Below are 11,826 nucleotides of genomic sequence, written 5' to 3' on the forward strand. Positions count from 1 at the left end.
GAAGCGGGTGAAACGAACTCCAGCTCCCAGCTGGGTATGGGCGGGTGCCCTTCCTCAGACAGCTGTTTAGCCCCTGCAGCAGGGTCACCCCGGGGTGTCAGAGCTCCGGGGTGTCGTGGCTGTGGAACCGAACAGCACGAGGGAGAGGGGAACGGCAATGCCAAGTGCTTCGAAGTTACACTCTCCGATGTCGGTATCTCGCTTTGCTCGCTACCGCTGTGTTTCCGTCATATATAAAATCCTCACTGGGCCGACGGGTGCGGGGTACCGGGATTTAAGCTACCTGAGTGAGGAATTGCGATGTTCGAACGACTTAAAGGCAATGGTGCCTTCTTTCGTTCCATTTCACTAAGAATCCTTCCGATGTTCATTTATGTGACCAAAGTGGGTACCCTTATACAAATACACCTACAGTCATCACTTGAAAGCAGATGAGGGGTTGGCTAATTCGTGACAAGCCTCCTTCCAAGTATGCCTACAAACCAGTCCCGTGGTGCCACGGGATGCGTAGGCGCGTTTGGAAATGCTCGGTCCCTTCCACCTATGTCGTGTCACTGCGGTTTCAGTGGCCTCGGGGCCACAAACGGCACTGCCCCATCATCACCGCGACGACGGCCTGCTCCGGCCCCCCCGTCCCAATGGGCGGAGCGGCCGGGCCCGTCCCCCGCGCGGCTCAGGTGCCGGCGAGAGCCCCGGGGCCGCCCCGCGGAGCCGCCGGCAGCGCCTCGAGCCGCGCCCGCCCGCGCGCCCATTGGCGCGCCGCTGCTGAAATAGAGAAGCGGGCGGGAGCCGCGGCCGTCAGCCGGGTAGGCGAGGCGGCGCGTCCGTCCGTCGGGCAGCCGTCGGGCGCGGGCGCTCGCGGATGATGCAGCCGATGCGGCTACGCCACAGTCGAGGAGCAGGGCGCAGGGCGGGAGCGCGCGCTGCCGCACATATGCTGCGCCCTGGGCCGTCCCTGGCGGTCAGGCGCTGAGCCCGCCGGGCGCAGGCCAGACGGCGAAGGGCGAGGCGGGGGCGACGGGCGGGCGGTAAGAGCGCGCAGCGCGGATCCGGGCGGCCGCATGAACGCTTATGGTGTTGGGCGAAGGACGAGCGCAAAGCGCTGCGCGCAAACCGGACCTGGCACACCGCGAGCCTCGAGGGGCCAAGCTGCTGAGGTGAGCGCCGGGGCGGCCAGGGCCGGTGAAGCGGGGGGAGGGCGCGGGGTCGGGGCCGGGCTTCGGGTGCGCGGTGACGGTGACGGTGCCGGTGCTGTGCGCGCAGGTAAATCGTGGAAGGCGCTGTTCGCTGTCGGAGAAGTGCGATCCGTTCGTGGAGGAGCCGACGGGTCTGCGCGTGCAGCAACATGGCAGGACCCGCCCAATCCACTAAGTACCGTCCGCGGCGGCGGAAGCAGGTGAAGCGGCTGAAGCGGGCGGAGAGCGGCTTCCCCCAGCACGGCCCGGCCGAGGCGGCGCCGCCCGCGCTGGTCCCCGACGGAGGCGGAGGCGTCGGCGGCGTCGGTCCGTGCGCCGAGAGCCTGGCGCTGCCCTACGCGGAGCGCGGCTACGCGGCGGGGCCGGCGCGTTACCGGGACTGCCGAGCGTAGGCGCGTCGCTTCGCGCTTCGGGCTGCCCACGCCGGACCCGTCCCCGCTGGACGCGGCGCACGGCGAGGTGCCTTTCTTCGCGCCGGGGCCGCTGGACGAGTGCGCGCCGGGGCCCTACGGCGGCTACGGCCCGCGGCGCCGGAGACTTCAGGCTGCGGGAGCGGGGCCGGGCGAGAGCCCCGCGGGGGCGGCGCTGCGGGCGGCACCAGCAGCAGCATGCAACCCGCACAGCGCCTCGCAGCCCCGTTGCCGGCGAGCTGGGGCCGGGCGCGCTCTGCACAAGAAGGGCTGCTGGTCTGCCCGGCCGCCTCGCACTACTACGGGGCAGCTGTGCCCGGGCCGCGGCCCGCCCGCTCCCGTGCCCGTGGCCGTGGCGCTGGGCGCGCAGCCGTCCCCGCCGCCCGAGGCCGCGGCGTGCCGGGAGCCGCTGGAGCACTTGCCGCACGACGAGCTGCTGGGAGACGTGGACCGCAGCGAGTTCGAGCAGTACCTGCGCTTCGCCTGCAAAGCCGAGCTGGGGCCGCCCTTCGCGGGCCACGACGTGGCCGGGTGCGCTCGGCCCGAGGGCCGCGGGGCCGCTCTCCGCTCCGTGGTCTGTCGGACGCCAGCCGAAGCGTTGCGTTCTATTGCGCTCGAGCGTCGAGGCTGAGGACTGCGGCGGCACCGAGACGCCTCGCTCCTATTTATGTAATTTATTCGGATGCTGAGGACTGCCGGGGCCTGGACTCCCTCGGGGTGAACCCCAAGGCTTCCGCTGCCGCGCCGCGATCGGAGTGATGCTGGGATCTTTGTCCCGTCTCACCGTGGGGTGCGGTGTTCGTACCGTGGAGCAGCGCCGTGGCACAAAGCAGGGATGTCATTCCCGGCGGAGAGCAGGATGGTTTTGTAGCGTTGTACAGTGTTCGGGTTTTTATATGTTGGTCTTGTACAGAGTAATTTTGCACTTTTTCAAATAAAGTGACAATAATAAAACCGCCCCTCGCTATCCCCTCGCAGAGATGTGATCGCACTCTGCACACTGTCACCGCTGCTCTTTGCACTGCTCCTATGGGTGCCCCTGCAGTGAGGATGCAGCTCCGGTACAGGCTGCAGGCCTGTACCTGCCGTCCCTCTACACCAGGTGTTGTGCAGTGTTCTGTGTTCGGACATTGCCTCCTTCCTCCCATCTTTCTGCTCCCTCCCGAAGTGATGTTTTGGCCATTTATTGGTGGGTTTCTGAGACGGCTGCAACAGATCTGACCGCATTTAAAGGCACGATGGCAGGGAGGTGGCTCCGCGGGGTTTCTGCTGCTCCTCCACAGCGGCACATCACGAGGAGCGTTCAAGAACCTTCACTTTTACTTTCCCTAAAGTAATTCCTGTAACAGAATGATCTTGCCTATAGATAGAATTACCTTTGCCACTGGCAAACCCGCACGGCCATGTGCAATCTGCCCTCCATCGCTGAGCCTCCTGAAGCACAGCCCCGCTGGCAGAATGCAATGTCGTTTACGCGATGCTCGTGAGTCACCGGTCACAGCGCATTTCACCTGCCAGAGGCCCTCCCTTCTACCCACTCGTTCCGGCTGCAGAGCTGCGTCCCAGCGCTGAGCTCCCTGCAGCCCCACCGGGCGCTCCCTCGAGGCTCCCACGGGCGCACGGCAGAAGCAGCTCTCAGCACACGAACGCGGGTGGCCCTCGGTCACCTCTCTGCTGGTCCATGTATACCCTGCACAGACAGCAGTGTCCAGATGGTGCCCAGGACATAAACAGTGCTTTGGCAGTAGCTCAGTGTCACTTTCCTCACGCAGTTTTAACCTACAGGGTTTGATAAAATTCATAAACTCAGAATCGTTTGAGTTTGGAAGGGACCCTTAAAGGTCATCCAGCCTAATTCACCTGCAATGAACGGGGACATCTGCAGCTACATCAGGTTGCACAGAGTCCCGTCCAGCATGACCTCGATTGTCTCCAGAGGTGGAGCATCCACCACTTCTCTGGGCGACCTATGCCAATGCCTCACCACTTTTATCACAAAACAACTTCTTATATCCAATCTAAATCTCCTCTCTTTTCACTTTAAACCATTTCCCTTTGTCCTGTCACCACAGAACATGCTAAGGAGTCTGTCCCTTTCCTTTTAGCTCCCCTTTAGATACTGAAAGGCCACTGTCATCTCTCCCTGAAACCTCTTCTCCAGGCTGAACAGCCCCAGCTCTCAGCCTGTCTTCATAGGCTAGGTGTTCCATCCCTTGGATCATTTGTGTGGCCTTCCTCTGGACATACTCCAACAGGTCTGTGTCTCTCCTGTACTGAGGACTCCGCATCTGGATGCAGTACTCCAGGTGAGGTCTCACCAGCAGAGAGCAGAGGGGCAGGATCACCCCCTTTGCCCTGCTGGCCGCACTGTTTTGCGTGCAGACCAGGATACAGTTGGCTTTCCAGGCTGTGAGGACACACTGCTGGCTCATGACCAGTTGCCACCCACCAGTATCCCCACATTCACTTTCCTCTGCACCCTACTCGTGACTTTGTGGAGGAAAATCACTTCAATTGGTCTAGAACCAAATCACTCTAACGCTGTTTGCATGTTTGAGCACCTCCTGGAAGTGACTGTCAATGCACTGTGCTAAATAAGCATAGGGGATTAGGAAACGGGGCCAAACGCATCCTCTTCAGTTGATCGCCACCACCCCCAAGTGAACCCCGCGTCTCTCTGTAGACGTGGAGGTCCTCTCAGCACTAGAGACGCCCGTGGGCATCTACAGCAGCCCCCAGGCCTGCTCCCCTTGTTTGCTTCAGGTTGGACCGCCGGGGGGCTGCGGGTGCCGCAGAACTGCGTACCGTCGGAGGACACCGCTGGCCTCGGGTGCTCCTCGCGGGGCAGTGGGGATCCCACCCTCTCCTCTCTCGGCCCTTCGCCTCTGCTCTTCTCTTTTCCAGGGGGTGGGTAGCGCGGCATTTCGCTGAAGCTCCGCACAGAGGATGAGGGAAAGTCTGGCAGGTCGAGGAAAGTGGGATTTTCCGACGTGGATCCTTTGGATTTATATCAGCACGCATAGGATGGCTGTGCCCACTCTCCCCTGTCCCAAAGCAGCTCCCGGCTCAGCCCAATCCCAGCGCGGCTGGGCCGGGAGCCCGAAGGGAGTCAGTATCCCCGTTCCCGTGCTTCTGTGTATCCCTGTCCCAGAAATTACATCCTGGGTCAGTGCAGCACAGCTCCGGGTGTCAGCTTTAAGATGAGCTCAGTGCGAAGCTCGAAAGGGCAAAATCACAGAGCTGGTGGGTGTCCCACCGCACAGGACAATGCTTGCCGGTCCGTACCAACACTCGACACCTCCACGGCATCTTCTGCATGGGCTATAGGAGGGGTGATCGGGCCGGAGCGGCCGGGCCCGTCCCCCTTGCGGCTCAGGTGCCGGCGAGAGCCCCGGGGCCGCCCCGCGGAGCCGCCGGCAGCGCCCCGAGCCGCGCCCGCCCCCGCGGCCCCATTGGCCGCGCCGGGTGCTGAAATAGAAGTCGGGCGGGAAGCACGGCGGGCCGTCAGCGGTACGAGCGGTGACCGCTACCGTCCGTGGGCAGCCGTCGGGGCCCGGGCGCCCCGCGATGAGCAGCCCCGATGCGGGCTACGCCAGCAGCGAGGAGCAGGCGCAGGGCCGGGGCGCGCTGCCCGCCATGATGCCGGCCCTGGGCCCGTGCCCCTGGGCGGAGGCGCTGAGCCCGCCGGGCGAGGCCAAGGCGAAGGGCGAGGCGGGGGCGACGGGCGGGCGCGGTAAAGGCGAGGCGCGGATCCGGCGGCCGATGAACGCCTTCATGGTGTGGGCGAAGGACGAGCGCAAGCGGCTGGCGCAGCAGAACCCGGACCTGCACAACGCCGAGCTCAGCAAGATGCTGGGTGAGCGCCGGGGCCGAGGGCCGGGGAGCGGGGGAAGGCCGGGGTCGGTGAGCCGGGCTTCGGGTGCCCCGCGTGACGAGTGACGGTGCCGTGCCTGCATGTCGCGCCGCAGGTAAACATCGTGGTAAGGCGCTGTCGCCTTGTCGGAGAAGCGTCCGTTCGTGGAGGAGGCGGAGCCAAAGCTGCGGGTGCAGCACATGCAGGACCACCCCCGAACTACAGTACCCCGGTCCGCGGCGGCCGGAAGCAGTGAGGGCGGCTGAAGCCGGCCGCGGAGAGCGGCTTCCCAGCGTGCTAACAGATGTCCACACGGCCCGTGGCGGTAAAAACGCAGGCGCGCTCGCCAGGCTGTCCCCGACGACGGCGGCGGCGGTGGCGCGTCGGCTCCGTGCGCAGCCCGCGAGCTGGCGCTGCCCTACGCAAACACGGGAGCGCGGCTGACGCGGCTCCGGACGGGTACGAGCTGGAGGATTTAACGTACCTTGTCGGGAACTGCCCACAGCTGGTGCCGCCTACATAAGACGGCTTCGGGCTGCCCACAGCGGGACCCGATGTCCCCGCGGACGCCGGCGCATGGCGAGGTGCCTTTTCCTTCCGCCAGCCGGGCCATAAGGCTTTTGGCACGCAGTGCGCGCTTCACACACACCCACCACGTTTGACTAACGGCAGTCGTTCTTTACCTGTGAGCCGGGTCCTAGTCTAAATATATCGTCCATTATCGTATTTACTCCGCCCCACGGCGCCGGGAGACTTCCAGGCCTGCGGCGGCGAGCTGGGGCCGGGGCCGAGAGCCCCGCGGGGGCGCGCTGGCGGCGGCACCAGCAAGCGCATCACCGCTAGCAGCGCTCGCACCGCCGCCTGCCGGCGAGCTGGGGCGCCGGGGCGGCGCTCCGCAGGGGCTGCTGGGCTGCCCGGCGCCGCCGCACTACTACGGGCAGCCCTGTGCCACCGGGCCGCGGCTTGGCCCGCTCCCGTGCCCGCCTGGTCGCTTGTGGCGCTGGGCCGCTAGCAGCCTCCCCACGCCGCCCGAGGCGCGGGCGCTGCCGGAGCCGCTGGAAGCACTTTGCGCGCAACCGAGAGCTGCTGGGTAGACCGTATTGACCAGTTGAGTCTGTTGCACAGCGAAAGTTCGCGCGTAGCAGTACTGCGCGTTGCGCAGCCCCTGCAAAGGCCGAGCTGGGGGCCGCTTAACGCGGGCCAACGGAGACGTGCGCGCCGGGCTGGCGTCGCCCGAGGCCGCGGGGCCGCTCTCCGCCGTGGTGTCGGACGCCAGCAGCGCCGTCTACTACTGCGGCTACGCCGACGGCTGAGGACTGCGGCGGCACCGAGACGCCTCGCTCCTATTTATGTAACTTATTGGACTGTTCTCCGGACATATTCTCTAAGCCCGTCGGGGCTGGAAGTGCCGTTACCGAATAGATTCACAGACGTTTTTTCCATCTGATCTTGCACTGATGTGCCTGTGCAGTTACACTTCAGTTGTCATCCATACCCAAAACTTGTGTCTTCTTTGCTGCTCTGGTGCTGTTACTCTCTACACGGTTTTATCCGCTGTTTTTACCTATGTTCTATTTACATATAGTTTTTTGTACTTCAGGATAGTAAATGCCTGTACAGCTCTTTCGGTCGTTCTCTTTGGTCCTACGGCCCTGTAGGGAGATGCAGCAGCAATAAAAGCTTTCCTGTCCTGCGGCAGAGTGAGGGGATTGCAGGTGCTGAGTGATGCTTCGTTGCCATAACAATCTCACCGAAGACGTAGCTGCGTTCCTGCTCCAATGCTGCATGGACGGAGCTGTGCCAACGTCTCTCCTCGAGTCAAACACTGTAACTGTGCTGAGTTGTGGTCCTCTTTGGTGATTTGTGTTGTTTGAATTCTATTTTGTAATTGCCATCTGGAATTTATGTTTTTCATTAAATGCATTGGGGAAAACCTCCTGGCCTGAACTGTCATCTGTGACAGAAGAAACCAGGTAAGTTTGAGATGCTGCTTTTAAAGGAACTGATCTAATGTAGATACCTGTGGACTTGAAGGTGATTTTGCTTTACGAGCGTTTTCTGCTCAAAGCCAATTGTTTGCCACATTTCACAAATGACATTTATGCTGCATTTACATGTGCTCTTACTTTTATCACCTACCCCTGAATAAGTTAGTTCTTTCTGTTGGGCTTCAGACTTCCTCTGGTAGGGTGACAGAATGCCCATGTGCTCATCTCAGTTGCTGTCACTTGACTGATCGTATCTATCATATCTGTTATCCATTAAGGCAAATGCTGTTTCAGTGTTCATCTGTTCTGCCCTCTGACTTTTTGCCTGTGCTAAGAATGGAGCTACACTCCCATCTCCCTGTAACTATGCTTATGCAGAAAGTATCTCTGATGCTTCCCATTGGAAGATGCTGACCAGGGCCAGTTGGTGTTAATTGATGGGAATGGTAAGAGGCATTAATTCACATATGATGCTTGAAAAGTGGTATCCGTACCATCCATAATAAATAATTGTAGCATCTGGCGGTAGATTCTTAGGCTGCTGAATTGTCATTGAAGAAATTCAGCCAAGGTTCCAATTATATAATCCATGCTCAGCTTTGTAAAACTTACGGCAACTTTGGTCTATGATAACTGCCATTTGCTGAGCACCTGTCACATTCAAAGCATCAGCTGAATTGTTTTCAGTTAATCCCATAGCTGCATACTTGAGCAGAGGGCATTCTATTGTGGAGGAGAAGTCATTTAATGTAGTCCAGAGGAAATCCTGGTACTGTCTACTCCAATGGAGTTGGGTTTTAAGTGCTGTAAAGTGAACTTCTGACTGCGTGTGAAATTGAAAAAGCTCATCTGAAGTTACTGTAACTATGTAGAACTTCAATTGTCATAAATACAAATGCAGTTCTCCAAAGTATCATTAAATTGCCTTAACGTTGAGGTAACTGTTTTTCTGCCTCTTCTGACCTCTTCCTGTGCGGGTTTCTTTTTCATTTGCTGTCTGCCTTATAATACTATTTTTTTCCTGGAACTTTGTTCACCAGCTGCATTAATTGAAGCAGAAAGTAAGGAATGCCTCATCAAACATGGCATGTATGCCATCCTGTGTTTGGCCTGAGACAAGGTGAAGATTAAGGAACAAACACTGTCAGTGGGTTTTGGAGTTAAAGTTGAGGACAACTGGGGATGTAGGATAATAGGCTTGATTACCATTCACATAATGAAGCTGTTACTTTAGCATCTTTGCCTTTGCTGTAGTTTCCTTCTACTATGCTCTTTGCCTAGATGATATTCCTTTTGTTGCTCAAATTTGCTTTCTTCCTTTTGTGTAACATCCCTGACATTCCTTCTGAGTTTGTACATCCTCTTCCATTCTCAAGCATCCAAGCTTTTCCCCTTTGTCTGAAATCTCATGTGCTGTTCCCTTCTGTAATTGCTTTGCTTTGTGTTTTTTCTTTTAATCTTTTATTCCTTCCTGCTGATAGTTCCCACTCTCTACCTGTATCCCTCCTCCTCACTGTAAGCCTGACTTTGTTCCTGCCCCAGCTGTGCTCTTCTTCTGCACAACATCCCTTCATCTCTTCTGTCCTCTTGCTGTGCTGGGTCGTAGTCTGGTGAAGAGCTTCCCTTGCACACCCTGGGTGCTCAGCTGTTCTGTGTGTCTGGGGCTTGCATCTACAGAGCCAACAGGGATGCTGTGGGAGGAACAGACCGGAGCCTTCGTCTCACTCCTTGCTGGTCCTGCTGCACAATGAGGGCGTGCACCCATGTATGTATGTTGTACATGCCAGTGTCTGGTGGGTTCCAGCTGTCCCAGGGAACTCAGGTCATCAGAGCACATCTCTAGAATTTTAAAGGGATTATGATTTCTTCTGTCATGATAAAAGAAGGGTCATCCTGCTTTTAAGTCACTGAATTTTCAGACCAGTCCAGCAAAACCTGGAAATCTGGCTATGGATGTTCTTAAATGCTTTAATCATAGATGTAAAATAATTTTATTTTATTTTTATTACCTATCTTATTTTACTTTTTATACAGGCCACATTGCTTTGATTTGTTTTCATATTAATACAGCAAAATTGATATTGTTCCCTTTGCAGACATTCTTTAAACTATTGATTTACCTATTGAAAAGCTTAGACATTCTTAAATGAATATGGATATTTAGATAAGGGAAATATATGAAGTGTTTTAGTAACCAAGATGTTAGTGGCTGTATGTTGAGTACACAATGATGTATCTAATCAGAACTGATACATACATTTTAAATCTATGTACAGTGTGAAGCAGATAAACCTCAGCTAGTAGTGGAATAAAAACAATTTAACTTAGTCAGCATAGTCCTAAATGGTGACTCATGTATTCTTGTCAGGTAAATTATGAATAAACACCTTGACTTATTCCACTGCTTTAAAAATATGTTTAGTTAAATGAGTGCATGGTTGTGTAGAGACAGGGCATTTCTCTGGGATGTTTCCTTATTATTAGACATAATTAAAGCATTTATATATTTAGTCTGTGTCATTTCCATTTGAAAGTGCCACAGTTCCTGGGATATTGGCTAAGGTTGAATATAATAAAAGAAAGTGAACCACACAAAGGTTATGCCGTATCACATGACACAGATGAAACAGGTCACTCGAGCAATCACTGACAAATGCTGATGTAGGTTTTGGAAACAACACTCATTAACATCAAATGTCATCATGTAGCTGTTCAAAGTAGGATTTTAGTCTATTCTGTGTGTTTAATAAGTGATGATTCTGAGAAAATACATTTCTATCTTTTTCCTTATCAGTGAGAAAACCTGTTTCATGGGGTATTCTACAGAGTTGTCAGGGGAATATAGTTATTGTTCACATTGAGGGTGGCAGCTCCATTTACCCACAGAGAGTATATTTAGGTACCAGCAATCTTGGGCTCCTTCCAAGGCATTGTGGAGTTACTCTGCAGTGTCTGATTTACTTTAAAGCTTCTTGTTATTACAGGTTAAGGAGCAGAATTTATCCTGCACCCATCCTGTTTAAAACTAAATTTTGTTCCTTGTTCAACAGAGATAAAGAATATTAAAATGTGTTTTTATGGGTAAAAATGGGATCCAAATTAACTGAAAGGGTGAACCCATATCTGTGAATTCACAGAACCATACAATATGCATAGTTGCAGTATCTCTGTAAGCATCACCAAGTTCAACTCTGGCTCCACACAACCACCTCAAATTAAACTCTATTTGTGAGACCGATGTCCAAATGCTCCTTGAACTCCAGCAGTACAGGGCTGTGCCCACTGCCCTGTGCAGCCCATGCTATGTCCACTGTCCTCTGGTGCAGACCCTTTCCTTCACCCCCAGCTGCCCCTCCCCTGACACAGCTTCATGCTGTTCCCTCAAGCTCCATTGCTGTCAGAGCAGAGTTCAGTGCTGCTCCTCTGCTCCCTGTGAGGAGCTGCAGCCACCATCAGGCCTCCCCTCAGATCCTCTGCTCTGTGCTGAGCAAACCCAGGGACCTCAGCTTCTCTTCACACATCTTGCCTTCCAGACCCTTCACCATCTCTGTAGCCCTCCTTTAGGCATTCTCTTAGTAGTTCTATGCTGTTCTTATATTGTGGTACCCAAACCGCACTCAGTGCTCCAGGTGAGGCTGTACAGCACAGAGCAGAGTGGTCAATCCCTTCCCTCGCCTGATGGCAGTGCTGGGCCTGGTGCAAATCAAGTTTACAGTTGGTCTTTTTAGCTGCCAGGGCAACTTCAGGACCACATCCCTTGTGGGGCTGATCTCCAGCCCCTCATCCCTCAGCCTGTACATGTATCTGGAGCTGGCTCATCCCTTGTGCAGAGTCCAACATTTGCTATCCTTGAACTTCATGCAATTGGTGATTGCTAAGCCTTCCAATTAGTGAAGATCTCTTTACAAGACCTCTCTATCATAAAAGGAATCAGAAGTTCCTCCCAAATTAGAGTTGTCCGCAAACCGATTTAGTAAACCTTCAAGCTCTGTATCCAAGTCATCAATGAAAATGCTGAAGAGAACTAGCTCTAAAATGGAGTCCTATGGAACCCCACCAATACCTGGACACCACCCATTGTATCCCCACTTTCTATAACCCTTTGAGCCCAATCTGTCGGCAAAGTGTTCACCCATTCCACTGTTTTTTTGTGGTTGCTCAGCTGTAGGATGGGCATTTGTTCCAGAAGGATACTGTGAGATACAGTATTAAAACTCATTGATACAATACAAATTCTGGTTTCAAATGCACAGAAAGGTAATAATTATGGGACAAGAGTATAAGTCATAGTAAGACTATGTAATCTTAATACCTTTTCATGCTTTGAAAGGTATCACTTTTGTCAATTACTATGAGTGAGCCTATGATTACATACATAT

The 11,826-nt window shown here is 55.3% G+C and overlaps 1 protein-coding gene across 1 annotated transcript; it reads left to right on the forward strand.

The window, feature by feature from the left end:
- Positions 1–503: 503 nt before the first annotated feature.
- Positions 504–8,393, forward strand: SOX17 (SRY-box transcription factor 17). The gene is given in 11 exon segments (XM_015855579.2): positions 504–806; positions 892–1,053; positions 1,055–1,157; positions 1,264–1,283; positions 1,285–1,362; positions 1,364–1,599; positions 1,601–1,787; positions 1,789–1,857; positions 1,859–1,909; positions 1,911–2,137; positions 6,682–8,393. Coding segments are annotated over 11 exon segments (1,527 nt in total). The 3' UTR covers positions 6,773–8,393.
- The last annotated feature ends 3,433 nt before the right edge of the window (positions 8,394–11,826 follow it).

Source organism: Coturnix japonica, chromosome 2 (assembly GCF_001577835.2).
Source record: "Coturnix japonica isolate 7356 chromosome 2, Coturnix japonica 2.1, whole genome shotgun sequence".
Classification (NCBI taxonomy): domain Eukaryota; kingdom Metazoa; phylum Chordata; class Aves; order Galliformes; family Phasianidae; genus Coturnix; species Coturnix japonica.